Source organism: Bacillus rossius, assembly GCF_032445375.1.
Source record: "Bacillus rossius redtenbacheri isolate Brsri chromosome 9 unlocalized genomic scaffold, Brsri_v3 Brsri_v3_scf9_2, whole genome shotgun sequence".
Classification (NCBI taxonomy): domain Eukaryota; kingdom Metazoa; phylum Arthropoda; class Insecta; order Phasmatodea; family Bacillidae; genus Bacillus; species Bacillus rossius.
The window spans coordinates 692578-710945 of record NW_026962013.1 but is presented as its reverse complement, the minus strand read 5'-3'; the positions used below and the strand labels follow the sequence as shown (position 1 = coordinate 710945).

The 18368-nt window shown below is 36.8% G+C and overlaps 1 protein-coding gene across 1 annotated transcript; it reads right to left on the bottom strand.

The window, feature by feature from the left end:
* Window positions 1–1670: 1670 nt before the first annotated feature.
* LOC134542776 (serine/threonine-protein phosphatase 2A catalytic subunit alpha isoform) lies at window positions 1671–18323 on the bottom strand. The gene is made up of 6 exons (XM_063387290.1): window positions 17912–18323; window positions 12330–12539; window positions 10890–11153; window positions 3687–3859; window positions 2385–2492; window positions 1671–2301 (listed from the first exon to the last, which is right to left on the bottom strand). The coding sequence occupies exons 1-6, from the start codon at window positions 18011–18013 to the stop codon at window positions 2229–2231; spliced, it is 930 nt and encodes a 309-aa protein (XP_063243360.1). The 5' UTR covers window positions 18014–18323; the 3' UTR covers window positions 1671–2228.
* Window positions 18324–18368: the final 45 nt, after the last annotated feature.

Genomic DNA, 18368 nt, shown 5'->3' with positions numbered 1-18368 from the left:
ATGGTTTACTTTCCCGGAACGTACACTTATAAAATCACGAATTTCCCGTTTCATACGTTTTTACAAAGCGGAAAAGTCCTAAAATTCACAAATTTTTTCGTTATATTCCTCCTGAAAAAATATCTTTTAATGCTTTTATTTTGAAAAACGTTCATTGTTTACCTTTGCAAACGTAAGAAAATAACTTCATCGCACCATAGATAGATAGTATCAGGAAGACTGTGCACCTCGCTACTAGCATCTATGGCCAGCACCAAGCGAGACTAGTGGCGCAAACTAGCAATGATTATGAAAATGGTGCACGCGCTTTACCAAGGCACGGATCTCATTTTGTGCATTCATTAATCTTTGAACTGAATATAGCCGTTTGTTATTGTTTTCTTACGGCCGGATTGTTTTGTATTTTACGTTTCTCAAGTTAACATTTTATTGAAAATTGTTCTGTTGCATAAAGTTGTTTGTAAAATGAAACAAACAAGCAAAAATTTCTGATTTTCTTTTTACAATAGCCTAAGTTTTTTATTTCTAATTTAGGCTTGGTGACTTTCCCCCCCTTCCAAGAAAGGACTGCTTTACTTGATTATGGGCATTATGGACTGTATTTTACATTTCTGGTGGTTTTATTATATGTATATATAATGATGAATTCATATCTTTCATTAATATACATAATGCAATTATTTACACATTATGTATTTAAGTTTAATCAGACATTGTGCTGGTATGCTAGATGATTGAAAAAAAATGTTATTATTGCCATTCCCTTTTCATACACTTTCCCGCATCATACACCATTTTTGTGCCCTCCGTTGAAAATTGTATGATAGGGGTTCTACTGTATATGTTTTTAAAAATCAATCATCAAAGTATCTCAAAATAATGAAAAAAACATTTATTTAAGTTTATTCTCGAAACAGCATATTTGTCCTGTAGTTACCTAATTGTGGTACTCACCCCACAGTATGAATTTTACATTAAGCAGTTTATATCAGTGTAATCAACACAAATGTCCTTTTTAAAAGAGATTTAACTTTAGTGCTAGACTAAATAAAAGGGAGGGAAAAAGATGTCACCACACATGTTAAAAGCAAAACTTCACTGACAGAAGGATCTGCAATATGTAGATACACAAATATTTAAACACATTTACAAGTGTACTCATGAGTGTGACTAGAAATGTTTGCAAGTATCCGAGTGCTGGAATATGTGAGAATGAGTGTACAAGTATGCACAAGTGTACGTGTGCCATCAAACACAGCTGCTATATTCTCGGCAGATATAATTTGATAGCTAAAATATATTATATATAAATTTGCGTTCAATGAAGTACACAATGGATGTTCACTTAAAAATCAGTTGTCCAATCAACTTGCACTTGGAAGCACCAGAGAGAGAGACTAATCGTTCACTCCTGACCAGGCCCCTTAAGAATGTACACCTGTTGATGTGAGCAATTATATGCAAGAGGTTAAGAAGACATTTCTAAAAAATCCCTGGGTGCAACAGACATCTTGAAAACTGCCAAACTTGAGGTAACAGTAACAAACAGTGCTAGCAAAAAATAATGAGATTTTTGTGAGAGGACATTCAAAAAGCTTTGTGCACAAAAGGAAAAATAGCAATGTAGCATTTTTATTCCTGTTACTTAACAAAAATAAATCTCCCATGAATGAAAGTTTTTTAAGGAAATGCTTTATTATGGTCCAAGTAGAAGTTTCTTATTCATACAGCACAAAATATTTATAAGACAAGTTAGACTGAAAAATATTCTAAAAACTAAGTGATGATGTAAAGAAATAGTTTTTTTTTTTACACTGAGGAAAGAGTTGACACCACTATTTTTTTTTAGACACTTATTAATAAAAACAACCTCAGCAGCATATGATACAGGCTTGGATAAAGCTATTCATTACAGTATTTACTCCACTCGCTCGCTTCCAGAGCCGTGATCCGGACAGCACGCACAGGAGACAAATCAGAAGCGCAAGTCACAGAACTCAAACATTCGAAGGAAAAATTATTCAGGCCACAAAAATGCCTACATTGTAATTTGCTATGTCCTTTACATCATAATGCACACCCCACAGGCTCGCGAGACGCGCGGCGACGGGCCATCGCTAGTTCAGTAATATACACAGAGATACAGACAGTAACGGGTGGTTGCAAGGCTTCCTAACAGACCCTGGTCGACGGGTGCTGGGGCTGTGTGGGCCAGCGGTGCCGGTGGCTTACAGGAAGTAGTCGGGCGTCCGGCGGGTGACGTGGGGCTCCCCGCGCCGTGGGGCCGGGTCGAACTGCAGGCTGCAAGCACGCCCACCCTCGGCTCAGAACCACGTACCCCACCGTCACTGCACTGCCACAGCAACTACAAGCAGGGTACTCACAATGAATACTTGAGGGCATCGTCCAGCTCCATGATGGCTGCCTGGTTACCACAGCGGTAGCAGTAGTTGGGGGCAGAGAATATGGTGACAACGTTCCTGTCGTGACACCTGCGACACATCACCCCCATCACATTACCACAGTACTTGTTAGCATCTGTAGCGAAATAGACCATTCCACATGTGTACTATCAAGTAGGGATGGTACAGTTTCAGATTATCCTGGTTCCAGTTCTCGAAAATACACTATCAGCTACATGTTACTGGTTCTTTTACTTAGAAAGGAATCGGTCTTATCGCACAACGGCCAAACCAGCAACTATATTGAGACTTGTACCTACGTGATTTCTTAAGTGAGATGTTACAGATTTTTCCACAGCAGTAAGTGGAACTCAATGCCCGAAACTAACCCTTGCACATAATTTTTAAAGTTTTGTCAACAGCGTTTGTTCAGTAACTTTCTTGTTTTTACCAAGGCTGTGTTTATATTTACGCAGTGGGGTTCCAGCACTGGAGCTGGCAGGCTGCTTCATGCTTCCCCATTGTGCTGTCTCCAGTGCCTCTCACTGAGACACCGCAGCAACGGCCGGCGTGCAGCAGATAAGTCTCCATGGAATGTATTACTCAGTAATTTCCAAGGCTCCAATTAGACTGACAACACATAAACAGGCTCCTGTTTTCTTAAAAAGAGGGAGAGAGAGTGTAGTGTGTGTGTGTGTGTGTGTGTGTATAAGTATGTGTATATATAAATATATATAACTTTGTAACTAGCCAGATTGGATGGTTTGTAAGTTCTATGATTCTTCCTCTAAATTTTGCTAATCAACATCAATGAATTGGTGTACACTATGTTGTAAATAAAAATAAACAACCAAATGACTTTTGTCTTTTTATTCCATTTTTTTAATGCAAAGTTTAGGAGTATTTACTCATTTCAAATGAGGGAAAACCTAGTAATTAAATTTTTTTTAGATTATCTTGTTTTAAGAGCCTTTGTAATCTTTACCAGTAACTTCAAAGAGCTTCAAATCTTAACATCCGATACCTACCTTTTGGTTTCGTTACTTCTTCACCACTTTCGTGACCTATAGATGTCCTGTATTTGATGTTCAATTGTATCCCCCAAAACTAGGTAATACGTAGAACCTCCTGTTAAGTACCTCACGTAAAAGCATACAGATTGTGATAAGATGTTTTACATTTAGTACCAGTTCAGAATAAAAGAATCCCATTATTAAATATTTTAAAAAATTTCTGGAACACCACTATTGTTGCATCGCTGGAGTGTGACGAGCGCAGACTCACCAGTTGTAACCTTCCATGACCAGCTGGTGCGCTCTGGAGACGAGGGTCAGGCCATTCGAGTGGTTGAAGGTCTCGGATATGTCCTGGCCGAAGGTGTAGCCGGCTCCGCGCGGCGAGATGCCCCAGCCCCCTCTGTCGTCGGGGTCCGACCACAGCAGGTCGCACATGGGGCCCTGCAACACTCCCACCTCGCTACACGCATCTCCACAATACTGTCCTCAAGTCACCTGCAACACTCCCACCTCGCTACAAGCATCTCCACAATACTGTCCTCAAGTCACCTGCAACACTCCCACCTCGCTACAAGCATCTCCACAATACTGTCCTCAAGTCACCTGCAACACTCCCACCTCGCTACACGCATCTCCACAATACTGTCCTCAAGTCACCTGCAACACTCCCACCTCGCTACACGCATCTCCACAATACTGTCCTCAAGTCACCTGCAACACTCCCACCTCGCTACACGCATCTCCACAATACTGTCCTCAAGTCACCTGCAACACTCCCACCTCGCTACAAGCATCTCCACAATACTGTCCTCAAGTCACCTGCAACACTCCCACCTCGCTACAAGCATCTCCACAATACTGTCCTCAAGTCACCTGCAACACTCCCACCTCGCTACACGCATCTCCACAATACTGTCCTCAAGTCACCTGCAACACTCCCACCTCGCTACACGCATCTCCACAATACTGTCCTCAAGTCACCTGCAACACTCCCACCTCGCTACACGCATCTCCACAATACTGTCCTCAAGTCACCTGCAACACTCCCACCTCGCTACACGCATCTCCACAATACTGTCTTCAAGTCACCTGCAACACTCCCACCTCGCTACACGCTTTTCCACAATACTGTCCTCAAGTCACCTGCAACACTCCCACCTCGCTACAAGCATCTCCACAATACTGTCCACAAGTCACCTGCAACACTCCCACCTCGCTACAAGCATCTCCACAATACTGTCCTCAAGTCACCTGCTACACTCCCACCTCGCTACACGCATCTCCACAATACTGTCCTCAAGTCACCTGCAACACTCCCACCTCGCTACACGCATCTCCACAATACTGTCCTCAAGTCACCTGCAACACTCCCACCTCGCTACAAGCATCTCCACAATACTGTCCTCAAGTCACCTGCAACACTCCCACCTCGCTACACGCATCTCCACAATACTGTCCTCAAGTCACCTGCAACACTCCCACCTCGCTACACGCATCTCCACAATACTGTCCTCAAGTCACCTGCAACACTCCCACCTCGCTACAAGCATCTCCACAATACTGTCCTCAAGTCACCTGCAACACTCCCACCTCGCTACAAGCATCTCTACAATACTGTCCTCAAGTCACCTGCAACACTCCCACCTCGCTACACGCATCTCCACAATACTGTCCTCAAGTCACCTGCATTACCAATCAAACTTGGTGGATCAAATTTCACACTGAAATAAACACCAATATTGTAAATTAACAATCAAATTTTAATAAAGTATTTCTCCTGAAAATAATTTTAAAGCATTATTATGGTGCTTTAACATGAAAACATCAATTAAAAGAATAATTATATCAAAAGTTATACACAGCTCTATATTTATAGCCAAAGCATATTAATTAAACTTTTCACAGTCAGTTTGGAAGTTTGCAGCTGTCACTCTTTCACACTAAATATTAAAGCCAGTAACTGTGGTATATGGGTTCAATACCATCTTGACACAGGCATTTTTTTAAACTAGTTTGTAAGCCATCTTCCACTAATTCCAAGACAAAGTATGCTAACTTTAGGTCTTTCAAATAAAAACTCTTTTGCCATTAACTATATACGATGTAAATAATTCTGTAAACATGTGCGATGCGACAGAGCGCCGAGGTTTAACAGTCGATGCATACAATTCACATTTGGACTTTGTTATAATGACGGTTAACATTTAATAATTTCTGATTTTTAATCTAAAATAATTCTTTTAACCGAACAGAACTACTTTCAGAACGATTGTTTAAGATTAGGAACAAAGTTAAAAACGCCTCCAATGTTCCAATGCAATTCTCGAAAATTCAGTGCTGCCAACTGCTCTAAATATTTGAGGTAAACAAACATTGCTGAACTTTCAAGACATCATATTTATAGGATTTCGTATATTAATCTAAAACTTTTTTTTAACAATGACACAGTAATCCACTGTTTATTCATGTATGTATTTTAACGCATTATTCATTAAAGATTTAACCTGTTCCCTCACTTTTTTTTCCTTCCACCATAAACTCAGCCCAATTACAAAAATTTAGCACAAAATCACATACTATCAGGACAAAATTCCTGGATACAAATTGTTTTAATCACAACAAACTAAAATTTGTATTAAGAACCACTTAATGTACAAGGCTTAAAACCACATAACAAAACATAATTTAGCGTCACTACTTGGTTTATGTGTGGTAGATCTCAAAACACTCTGGCAATCTAAGTGCCCAACCGTGTTTCACTTCTCGTGTTGCTAGCACTGGATGGGCGTCGCTCGCCAGGATTGGGTGGAAATGAGCCCAGTGAGCAGCTTGAAGCCTCACTGGAGTGTCACAAGCAGATCTGCGTCCCTGCCATTTATAGTGATGTCCTTATAGTCAGTGACGACAAATTCTGAATTCACTGTACTTCGCTTTAATTCCAGTAACTGACATCCACAGCAAAAATGTGTCATACTGTGCCATGTCCATTGCATAAAAGAAAACGTTTTTGTATCCTTTCACACACCACCCCATATGGGAAAATATGCCAACTGTTGTTCCTGCTTATCCACACCTCCCATCCCGGTATTGTAGTCCAACACAACTCTGGACTTAACAACAGCCATCTTTATTTTACCGTCTACCTTATTCGTCAAAGCATAGTCAATTTCTCTGTTACATGTAGACAACACAAACTGGTTTTTTGTCCAACCACTTTACCAAGCTCATATTTTCACTGTACCTGATAAAACTTTCCCCCTGCGCACCTTTTGTTTGAATTCAGCAATTCGGCATGTTATTCTGCCAGTTATGCCTCCAACAACATTAGTTCCATGATTATGCAACTCTTATGGCGTACTGTACCAGTTATCCACAAACAGAGTGTGACCAATCCCTTGAAACTGTTCCATTAGCTTCATAACAACAGTTTCACTGGCCAGTGTAGCTTGTTGGCCTTCTGTCTTCCTTGTGTACATCGAAAAAGAAAAATGTACCCAGTTTTTGAGTCACAAAGTTTATATACAGTAAAACTCAAGTAAGAAGTTCCCGCATTATAATTTTCCCGCTTATTAAGTTCACAAAATTATTCCCTTGATCACTTCCAAATACGTATTCCTATGTTAATTTTTTCCATTCATAATTTTTGCGTTAAAAAATGCTGCCCGCTTATAAAGTTCCGCGTTTGTGGAAAAAAAAATATGTTTATATTAAAATTTTTAACTGTATCATTAATTAAAAAAAAAAAAAAAAAAAACTCATTCTTCCAAACAATAACAAAATAATTTTTACTGCACATGACCACCAAAACTTGTGCCACACACTGTCACAAGTGAATTTTTTGACAAATCATCTGCTTCCATTCGTATAATATGAGAGGCAGTTCAATTTTTCCCTATTTGAGTTATACCACAAGACTACACAGCAAAACAGATTACCACCAGCCGATATTTGTTGGCCTGATTAAATAATTTTATTTTTTGCTAGTAGTGCGCACACTTTGTATTGTGCTGATACACACACAAAACATGTCTCTGGTCATTAGAATTACGTCCCTGCAAGCATCACTTATTTCACTGCAGTTGTACCATCATGTGACCCTTGATAATCAATGAAACGATCAATCATACTCCATTGCTGATACAAACACAATATGACTCAGGTCATCAGAATTACGTCCCTGCAAGCATCACTTATTTCACTGCAGTTCTATCATCATGTGACCCTTAATAATCAATGTACGATCAATCATACTCCATTGCTGATACAAACACAATATGACTCAGGTCATCAGAATTACGTCCCTGCAAGCATCATTCATTTCACTGCAGTTGTATCATCATGTGACCCTTAATAATCAATGAAACGATCAATCATACTCCATTGCTGATACACATACAACATGACTGAGGTCATCAGAATTACGTCCCTGCAAGCATCATTCATTTCACTGCAGTTGTATCATCATGTGACTCTTAATAATCAATGAAACGATCAATCATACTCCATTGCTGATACACATACAACATGACTGAGGTCATCAGAATTACGTCCCTGCAAGCATCATTCATTTCACTGCAGTTGTATCATCATGTGACCCTTAATAATCAATTAACGATCAATCATACTCCATTGCTGATACACATACAACATGACTGAGGTCATCAGAATTACGTCCCTGCAAGCATCATTCATTTCACTGCAGTTGTATCATCATGTGACCCTTAATAATCAATGAAACGATCGATCATACTCCATTGCTGATACACATACAGAGCTGCCAACCTCAAATCACACCCATCAGTAATGACAATTATATGAAAAAAAGTACGCGTAAATAATGCACGACAAATTTTTCCTGGGGAATTATGACACACACAAGATAAAACAAGGACAATAATATGCAAAAATAAAATGAAAATATATAGGCCTATGTATATGAATACAATGCAAATTAATGAATCGAAGAAAAGAAACTAATTCGAACAATACAATCATCTGAATATGTAAGAAATGTGAATAATTTTACTGGAAATTTTGAACCTTCAATTCAAAGTATTCAAAGTTAAACTTGTGAACAACTGTCTTTTTATTTGCTTCTTTTATCCTGGTTGGATTAGAACTGTCTTGTAAACAAACAACAGAAGACAAAGAAAAGATCTTGCAAACAATAACTCTCCGTTCGTTACTTTCGTTTCTTCAGATGTAGCGAAAAAACGACGATACAGATTTATTGCTAGTCATGGCTATAAAATGTTCCGCATGTTTCTTTGATTCAATATGCCATCTATAGTCATCCCTTCCACCATGTGCAATCGAAAAGTCACACGTGCATACATTAAAAGACGCGTGGTGTTCCAAAACATTTGAAGACAACAAGCATGGCCATTCTTATGAATAGTTTAGGTCGAAAGTTCTGAAGAATTGCGTTCTTTTTTTCCCCAGTAACACTTTTGTTGTCACAAGCTTCATTTCTACAACCGGCACTAAAGAACACAACACTATTGAAAAACAAAAATATTTCACGTCTGAAGACACGACAAAAACACTATGATGAAAAAAATGCCTTTCAAGAAATAAATTAAAACAACACAGGTTAGCCAAAGTACCGTACAAAAATTATTGTGATGTAAGTAGCCAACAAACGAAAAGTCCGAGAATATGTACTAGTTGTGTCGTACAACGGTCGTAATACCATCCCATTATTATTTCAAAACATGAAAATTAATCTACTTATTTCAACAGTACATGCACACACATACCAGTTCGGTTATTTCGCAACCACGGGATGTATTCGAACTGCGTTCACGAAAAACGTACACCAGAAACGGAATTTTTTCCGTTACCGTGCAGCACAAAGCCGTTTCCGTAATAAACCAGCGATGTTCCGTAATTCGGTGTTAAATCCGCAATAATTACGGAAAATCCGTAATGGTTGGCAGCTCTGCACATACATCATGACTGAGGTCATCAGAATTACGTCCCTGCAAGCGTCACTTATTTCACTGCAGTTGTATCATCATGTAACCCTTAATAATCAATGAAACGATCAATCATACTCCATTGCTGATACACATACAACATGACTGAGGTCATCAGAATTACGTCCCTGCAAGCATCATTCATTTCACTGCAGTTGTATCATCATGTGACCCTTAATAATCAATGAAACGATCAATCATACTCCATTGCTGATACACATACAACATGACTGAGGTCATCAGAATTACGTCCCTGCAAGCATCATTCATTTCACTGCAGTTGTATCATCATGTGACCCTTAATAATCAATTAACGATCAATCATACTCCATTGCTGATACACATACAACATGACTGAGGTCATCAGAATTACGTCCCTGCAAGCATCATTCATTTCACTGCAGTTGTATCATCATGTGACCCTTAATAATCAATGAAACGATCGATCATACTCCATTGCTGATACAAACACAATATGACTGAGGTCATCAGAATTACGTCCCTGCAAGCATCACTTATTTCACTGCAGTTGTATCATCATGTGACCCTTAATAATCAATGAAACGATCAATCATACTCCATTGCTGATACAAACACAATATGACTCAGGTCATCAGAATTACGTCCCTGCAAGCATCACTTATTTCACTGCAGTTGTATCATCATGTGACCCTTAATAATCAATGAAACGATCAATCATACTCCATTGCTGATACACATAGAACATGACAGAGGTCATCAGAATTACGTCCCTGCAAGCATCATTCATTTCACTGCAGTTGTATCATCATGTGAGCCTTAAGAATCAATGAAACGATCAATCATACTCCATTGCTGATACACATACAACATGACTGAGGTCATCAGAATTACGTCCCTGCAAGCATCATTCATTTCACTGCAGTTGTATCATCATGTGACCCTTAATAATCAATGAAACGATCAATCATACTCCAATGCTGTATATCTATTTGGCCAAGTACCTATACTCTGTCCTTTTTGCATCAAAAACGTTGCATAAATATTTGGCCTTGAAACTTTACTCTCATTGTACCAAAAGAAGTAACACTTTAAAAAAAAAAAAAAAAAAAGTGATACAAATTACCCAACATTTGCCATAACTGACCACAATGTGAACACTTCTATATGTTGTGTTAACAAATTAGGAAAATGTACATAACACATTGCAAACATGTTTTATCATAACGTTAGCAAATTATTCTGCACTATTTTTCACAATTTTTTCTGAAGTTTTCCAGTAATTAATTTTTCTCCACTTGAATTTTTTTTTTGGGTGGTTTTGCATCTTGTAATTAAAGAGAAACAACATAAAACCTGGTATAATATAAAATGCATAGTAGTTTCTCTAGTAAACAAAAACATCACACCCACCAAATAATCAAAATTATAAAAAAAAAACAAGATGTATAACTCCGCACTGTAGGTACAGCTGCTCAAAGAGCATGGACAAGGGCCAAAGTGTTGCAACACACCTCGTGGGGCACCTCCTGCAGGCGGTCCAGGGCCCGGATGTGGTCTAGGGTGTCGATGGAGGGGGACAGGCCCCCGTGCAGGCAGAATATCTGCCCGTCCACCAGCGCGGTCAGCGGCAGGTAGTCAAACAGGTCTGTGAAGAACTTCCACACGTTGGCGTTGCCGTACTTGCGCAGACACTCGTCGTAGAAGCCGTACACCTGCGTGATCTGTCGCGACTCGTGGTTCCCCCTCAGGATCGTTATTCTCTCTCTGTACCTCACCTGCAAGCACACTCACTTTCAAACTCTTCACAAGGGAATTGTTGAATATCTCAAAATTATACTGTGGTAAATTTTCCTAACACAGAAATTAATATTTTTGCATAGGTGGTGTTCAAAATTTTTTCATTAAATAGATCTTCTAATCATTAATTACATTATGATGGGAAATAAGGGGGAAAAAAGATATCGTGTATTTTTGCTGTATTACATTTAGTTGGGACGACAACTTAAATGTGAAGTGAAATTGCTTTTGGAAACAAAATTCAAAATATTAAAGATACACCATACTGAAGTGAACAGAAATTCTTGTGTTAAAAAACATATACAGTGTAACTTTTACATGGAACCACATGTAAAATTAAATTACTTTCCTACCAACAACGTTTATCTAAATTTACCAATTTTCCTGGCAAAAGAAAAATAATAGCTTTCTTCATCATTCTAGTAGTATTATGATTAACAAACTGCAAATCAATTTTAATTTGTTACAGGTAACGGTTTGAAGGGAATAAATTTTATTAATAAAATAGAATCATAATTTTAACATACTATCTACTGTATAAAACTGAATAGACACTGAGGTTTTATTCACAAAAACCACTCACGAAAACAGGGGTTGGCCTGAAATAGCACCCCAAGAAAAATTCAAGTAGACCACACACACACTGATGGCAGCTGCAATGACTGCAGAAACGTCACAAGACAATTACCTGACACGGCCTACACCCAGAAGCCGAGAAAATGCAAACGCTTGGACTGTTAAGAAGTACCGAAAGAATCAGGTTACTTTATAAGAAAGTTTATACTGCTGTCACATTGCATTAAGCGTTGGCCAGTAAAATCTAACGGTAAATTGTGTGTATTGTTGCTATCATGATGCACATATACCTGTTACACATACACTTGCTTAACGAAAGGATATTTGCCTTAATAGCAGTTACAAAGTTTTAACTTATAAAAGATGGACAAAGGTAATATAAAAGAATTTCTGGAAAATAAAAAAAAAATTGTAATTTTTTTTTTGTAAACTTAGGATTTGGAAAAAGTATATACAAAATGAAATTTGTGGATAGTAGAAATAAGTGGCTTGATAAGTCACGATCGGCAAGGAATTATTTCACTTCGGAAGCACTTAGGTCACGTTATCTTGACACTGGAGCGAAGTGGGCGACGCACCTTAAGAGCGACAAGGAGCGTGACGGTCTCGACGGAGTAGTAGCCGCGGTCCACGTAGTCGCCCATGAACAGGTAGTTTGTGTCGGGCGAACGCCCGCCTATCCGGAACAGCTCCATGAGGTCGTGGAACTGGCCGTGCACGTCCCCACACACGGTCACCGGGCATTTCACCTCCTGCACGTTCGACTCTTTGGCCAGGATTTCCTTCGCCTTGAGAGACAGAAACAAGTGGCAGTCAACACCGTCGCAATCAGCTGAGCTTGTGGCGTCACAGCGGCCAGAACATCACCTCTGCTCTTCAATATACATCATTCTAGTGGTCTTATTTGCTGAACACTCGAAACCCTTTAGAAAGATTACTTTCATACATATTGTATCTCACTCCAGAAGACACTTCTAAAATTAATAAATGGCGTGAAATAAATCAAGTCGATCTTAACAAGGAAAAAATTTAAAATAATGTAAGTCTACAAGGAAACTATGCTCCAACAGGTATGATTATAAGTTAGATAACACTAAATTTTCAGTTACTCCTTTCATTAAAGATCTAAGCATTATATTAGATTCTAAGTTACAATTCAATCAACATGTCAATGCTTCAGTTTCTAGTTCCCATAGACCCTTATCTTTAATTGAATATATTAGGCCTACCTATTATGCTAGTAATTTTTATTCCTCCATTCTCACACTATGTATAGCCTTAGTAAGATCCAAATTAGAATATGGTTCCATGATATGGAACCACATTAATAAAACTGACAGCGACAAAAAAAACCCTCAAAATAAATACTAAACTGGCCCTAAACTAGCTTTGTTGGACAGGCGGCAGGCATGTCACTGTACACCACACACCTCATTCACCTATAAAATACAGTTAGAATTTTCAAACACGGTTTTAGTGTTCGCAAACCCATTTTCAGAATTTTATTATTTTATTCATTGAAAAGCTGCTACTCTAAAAATTAACAGCCATTTTAAATATGATAAATTTCAGCTGTAATAACAATTGTGGTGGATGTTGTAGACCGGAGTACAATATCAGATTTTTAATTAAGTAGGTACATACTTGCAAAATGCTTTCAGTTCAAGTGGTGTATTCATGTAAAGAATTTGTTTTCCCTATGTTAACTGGGTTGTCTTCATTGTATTTGTGTAAATCATGGTATTTTAATAACTATGGAAAAGGTTTTATACATTTTACACGTGTGTACACTATAAATGCAGGTGATGTACAGTTTTCCCACTATTTTTAATTAGTTAAAATTGTTGAATATTCTATCATTGTGGATTTGTGTTGTTTATATTTTAAGGAGTGTATTTACACACAGTGGCAAACAGTTCATAACGAAGGCAAGAATTGTAAAGTGAATTTGTTATTTTGTCATTGGCGTATCATTTAGTGGGGTAATTTCTTAGTGCAAGCATAATAAATTGTGAAGAGAAATTTTTTACCAATGTATTTTCTGATGTAAGATACCCAGTGTTTCTGAGAGTGTTTGAATAAACAGAAAATTTCTCATTACATTGGGTAACTCATGGAATCCATGTTTCGTGACAGTTCTAGATGATTGCAATTTTCTACATTTTGTGCTCAAAGGGAATGAGCTGTACCACCTCAGACATAGGTGAACTTAAACCACTAGTTAAATGCAATACCCAAATTCTTTGCGTTTGATCCTGATGGCATTGTATACATCCCGATACATTGATCCTGTTGTAAATGATGCTTGCTGTTTTAATTTAGTACATAAATACTCCTTGCACTTGATCCTGATTGCATGATAATTTAGGAAACTTTGCTGTGCAAAACAGCCATTAGGTCAGAGAACTGTGTGTGTCAGCAAGTTGAATTATTTAGTAAACATTTATGTAAAATTATTACATTTGGGTAAATATGTATTGTACGGATTAGTGCCAAAAAGGTAAATCTGTATTGTACGGATTAGCGCCAAAAAAAATCGTACAAATATGAAATAACTTTCATTATATGCTATATTACGTCCTCTTTTCAGAACCGCCTGCGGAGATAAAAAATTCCAATTACTTTTGGAGATATCGAATTTTTTAATATTCATTTTTTGGCGATTTTTTTAAAAAAAAATTTAAAAATCCGAAAATACCTTTATTCTGTGCTCTTTAACTTCCTCATTTCATTAAACCCGACGGAGATCAGAAATTCCAAATACTTTAGGAGATATGGAATTTTTTAATTTTCATGTTGTGCACTGACGCGGCGTTTCAGCGGGAAGCCTACGATTCACACATCCTTCTGGACATACCCGAATACTCACGTTGGCAAGCATTCTTTTCTTAAAATTAGCAAGAAGTAATTAAAAATACTTTAAAACATTGTAGATGGTTGGTTATATTAGGTAAGTATAGCTACATTAAAAAAACTGTAAAATCATTTTATGGTTGCTTAGCAAATAACTTTTTAATATGTAGCTATCCAGCGCTAGGAAACCGTTTTCATGATTTCACAGTATTTTTAATGTAGCTATCCTAACCAAATCAACCATCCACAATGTTTTGAAGTATTTACAATGAAGCTAACATAATCAATTGACCATTAGTTTTCATTAGTTGCATATTTATTTACAATAAACAAAAAAAACCGAAGATGCACGATCGGGCATTTGCCTCTCGTCTGTTGAAAGAAGGCTTGCCAACGTGAGTATTCGGGTATGTCCAGAAGGATGAGTGAATCGTAGGCTTCCCGCGTTCACCATTGTTGCTTGTTTACAAGTATGATTTTTTTTTTCGCGACGTAGTTGAATGACTACATCACGTAAAAAGAAAATTACGTGAGTTCCTACTGTTCATCCTTTTTCCCGGTTTGTTAGGTCAGGTCAGCTACATTATAAATACTTTAAAACTAAACAACCATTAAAATTAATTTTTATTATTTTTAATGTCCGTTCAGTTTCAAAGTATTTATACTGTAGCTGACCTGACCTAATCTACCTTTGTCCCGTTTTGTTAGGTCAGGTCAGTTACATTGTAAATACTTAAAACTATACAAGTAAAATTATTTGATATTATTTTAATTTCCGTTTATTTTGAAGTATTTATCATGTAACTAACCTTACCTAATGGAAAATTTCTGTTATTTAGGCATTCACGCACACACTGCAAAATATAAAATGGCGCCTGTGAAATGATTACATAGGGCTTGTATTGCAAAATAAGAACGGCGATATCTCCAAAAGTAATTGGAATTTTTAATCTCCGCAGGCGATTCTGAAAAGAGGACGTAAAAGAGCATATAATGAAAGTTATTTCATATTTGTACGATTTTTTTTGGCGCTAATCCGTACAATACAGATTTACCGCCAAAAAAAATCGTACATATATGAAATAACTTTCATTATATGCTATCTTACGTCCTCTTTTCAGAACCGCCTGCAGAGATAAAAAATTCCAATTACTTTTGGAGATATCAAATTTTTTAATATTCATTTTTTGGCGATTTTTTAAAAAAAAATTTTTAAAAATCCGAAAATACCTTTATTTTGTGCTCTTTAACTTCCTCTTTTCATTAAACAAGGCGGAGATCAGAAATTCCAAATACTTCAGGAGATATGGAATTTTTTAATTTTCATGTTGTGCACTGACGCGGCCTTAGCGGGAAGCCTACGATTCACACATCCTTCTGGACATACCCGAATACTCACGTTGGCAAGCCTTTTTTTTCTTAAAATTAGCAAGAAGTAATTAAAAATACTTTAAAACATTGTAGATGGTTGGTTATATTAGGTAAGTATAGCTACATTAAAAAAACTGTAAAATCATTTTATGGTTGCTTAGCAAATAACATTTTAATATGTAGCTATCCAGCGCTAGGAAACCGTTTACATGATTTCACAGTATTTTTAATGTAGCTATCCTAACCAAATCAACCATCCACAATGTTTTGAAGTATTTATAATGTAGCTAACATAACCTAATTGACCATTAGTTTTCATGAGTTGCATATTTATTTACAATAAACAAAAAAAAAACCCGAAGATGCACGATCGGGCGTTGGCCTCTCGTCTGTTGAAAGAAGGCTTGCCAACGTGAGTATTCGGGTATGTCCAGAAGGATGAGTGAATCGTAGGCTTCCCGCGTTCCATTGTTGCTTGTTTACAAGTATTATTATGTTTGTTTTTTTTCGCGACGTAGTTGAACGACTACATCACGTAAAAAGAAAATTACGTGAGTTCCTACTGTTCATCCTTTTTCCCGGTTTGTTAGGTCAGGTCAGCTACATTATAAATTCTTTAAAACTAAACAACCATTAAAATTAATTTTTATTATTTTTAATGTCCGTTCAGTTTCAGAGTATTTATACTGTAGCTGACCTGACCTAATCCACCTTTGTCCCGTTTTGTTATGTCAGGTCAGTTACATTATAAATACTTAAAACTATACAAGTAAAATTAATTGATATTATTTTTAATTTCCGTTTATTTTGAAGTATTTATCATGTAACTAACCTTACCTAATGGAAAATTTCTGTTATTTAGGCATTCATGCACACACGGCAAAATATAAAATGGCGTCTGTTGAATGATTACATAGGGCTTGTATTGCAAAATAAGAACGGCGATATCTCCAAAAGTAATTGGAATTTTTAATCTCCGCAGGCGGTTTTGAAAAGAGGGCGTAAAAGAGCATATAATGAAAGTTATTTCATATTTGTACGATTTTTTTTGGCGCTAATCCGTACAATACATATTTACCTACATTTGGAGTAATATCCTTGTTTCAGCAATTTTAGCAATTTTCTAAAGATAATTTTTTATTGTTTCAAAAGGCTTTTATCCTGAAATTTCCCTCAACTTCATAGCCCTGGTTGTGAGTTTCTAAGCTCCATAGGAATTTGAAAACTTTTTTTGGGGGCTAATGAAAGAACGTATTTAGTGCTAAAAATACAATTTTCAGAAAACATTTTTCCAAGGAAAAGCCACCAATTTAGGAAATCACCTAGAAATGAATTTCAGTGCAAGCCCCAATCATCCGATATTACCATTCATATTTAATTAATTAAAAAAATTGTTTAACATATATAATTAATTCTGTGGAATATACTATAACAGAAACTTTTTTTTTACTGGTATAAGCATAGTGCCCCGCAACAGACCACCCAACTTTTTGAATATAAAATTAGCTAACCTATCCTATTATCATCACACACTATTTGCAATGTATCTAACGTACTGTAAAAACTATTTTTGAGTATTTTTAATGTAGCTGACATTATCCTAGCAACCATTCTCACGTTATCCATCAGAGTATTTGTGACACGTTAATATACTGGTAAAATATGTGAACTAACACAATGCCCCCAAAGAACTATTTAGAAACAGGTCAGGAAGTAATAACCATTTGGAATTTATATTTTTTTCCGTAAATCTTTCAGAAATCACAAATTGGACTGAATTAATAAATTCGGCAGTATTCGATTGTTTATATAATAACTGTTCTCAATTTTTTTTGGTCAAATCTCAAGTTATAAAATTTACACATTGAAAAAAAAAACTATTATTTTGGAGCTTTCCGCTTATTCAGTATTATGAATACAATAAGTAGATTCTTACCTTATCACATAAAGTTTTGACTTGGCTTTCTGTCAGTTGTTTGCATTCATTTAACTGTTCTATCCATTGGTCTAATTCTTTCAGAGACGCCTTTTCTTCCATTATTATTTGGCAGGAAACGTGAAAAACTTATGCCAATATCTGCAAATATTAATATTTCGATTTACATCAATTCCTTGCAATATTATTAGTTATTTTACACCAGATTCACAAACCCCAAGGGTCAAAATGGCCGACTCAAAAGCAACCTAAAGCCTCTGACGTCATGAAATTGAATATCGAAAATTGCAGATTAGTCATCAACTACCACTATATTGCAATAAATTTCGACATAATATGCCTATATCCAAAGAGCAGATTAAAATTATCTCTATTAGAAAATCCTTATAAATATTTTACTTTTTTCATCACTGATATGTTTGGATACAAAAAAAATTGTCAAATAACAATTACAAAA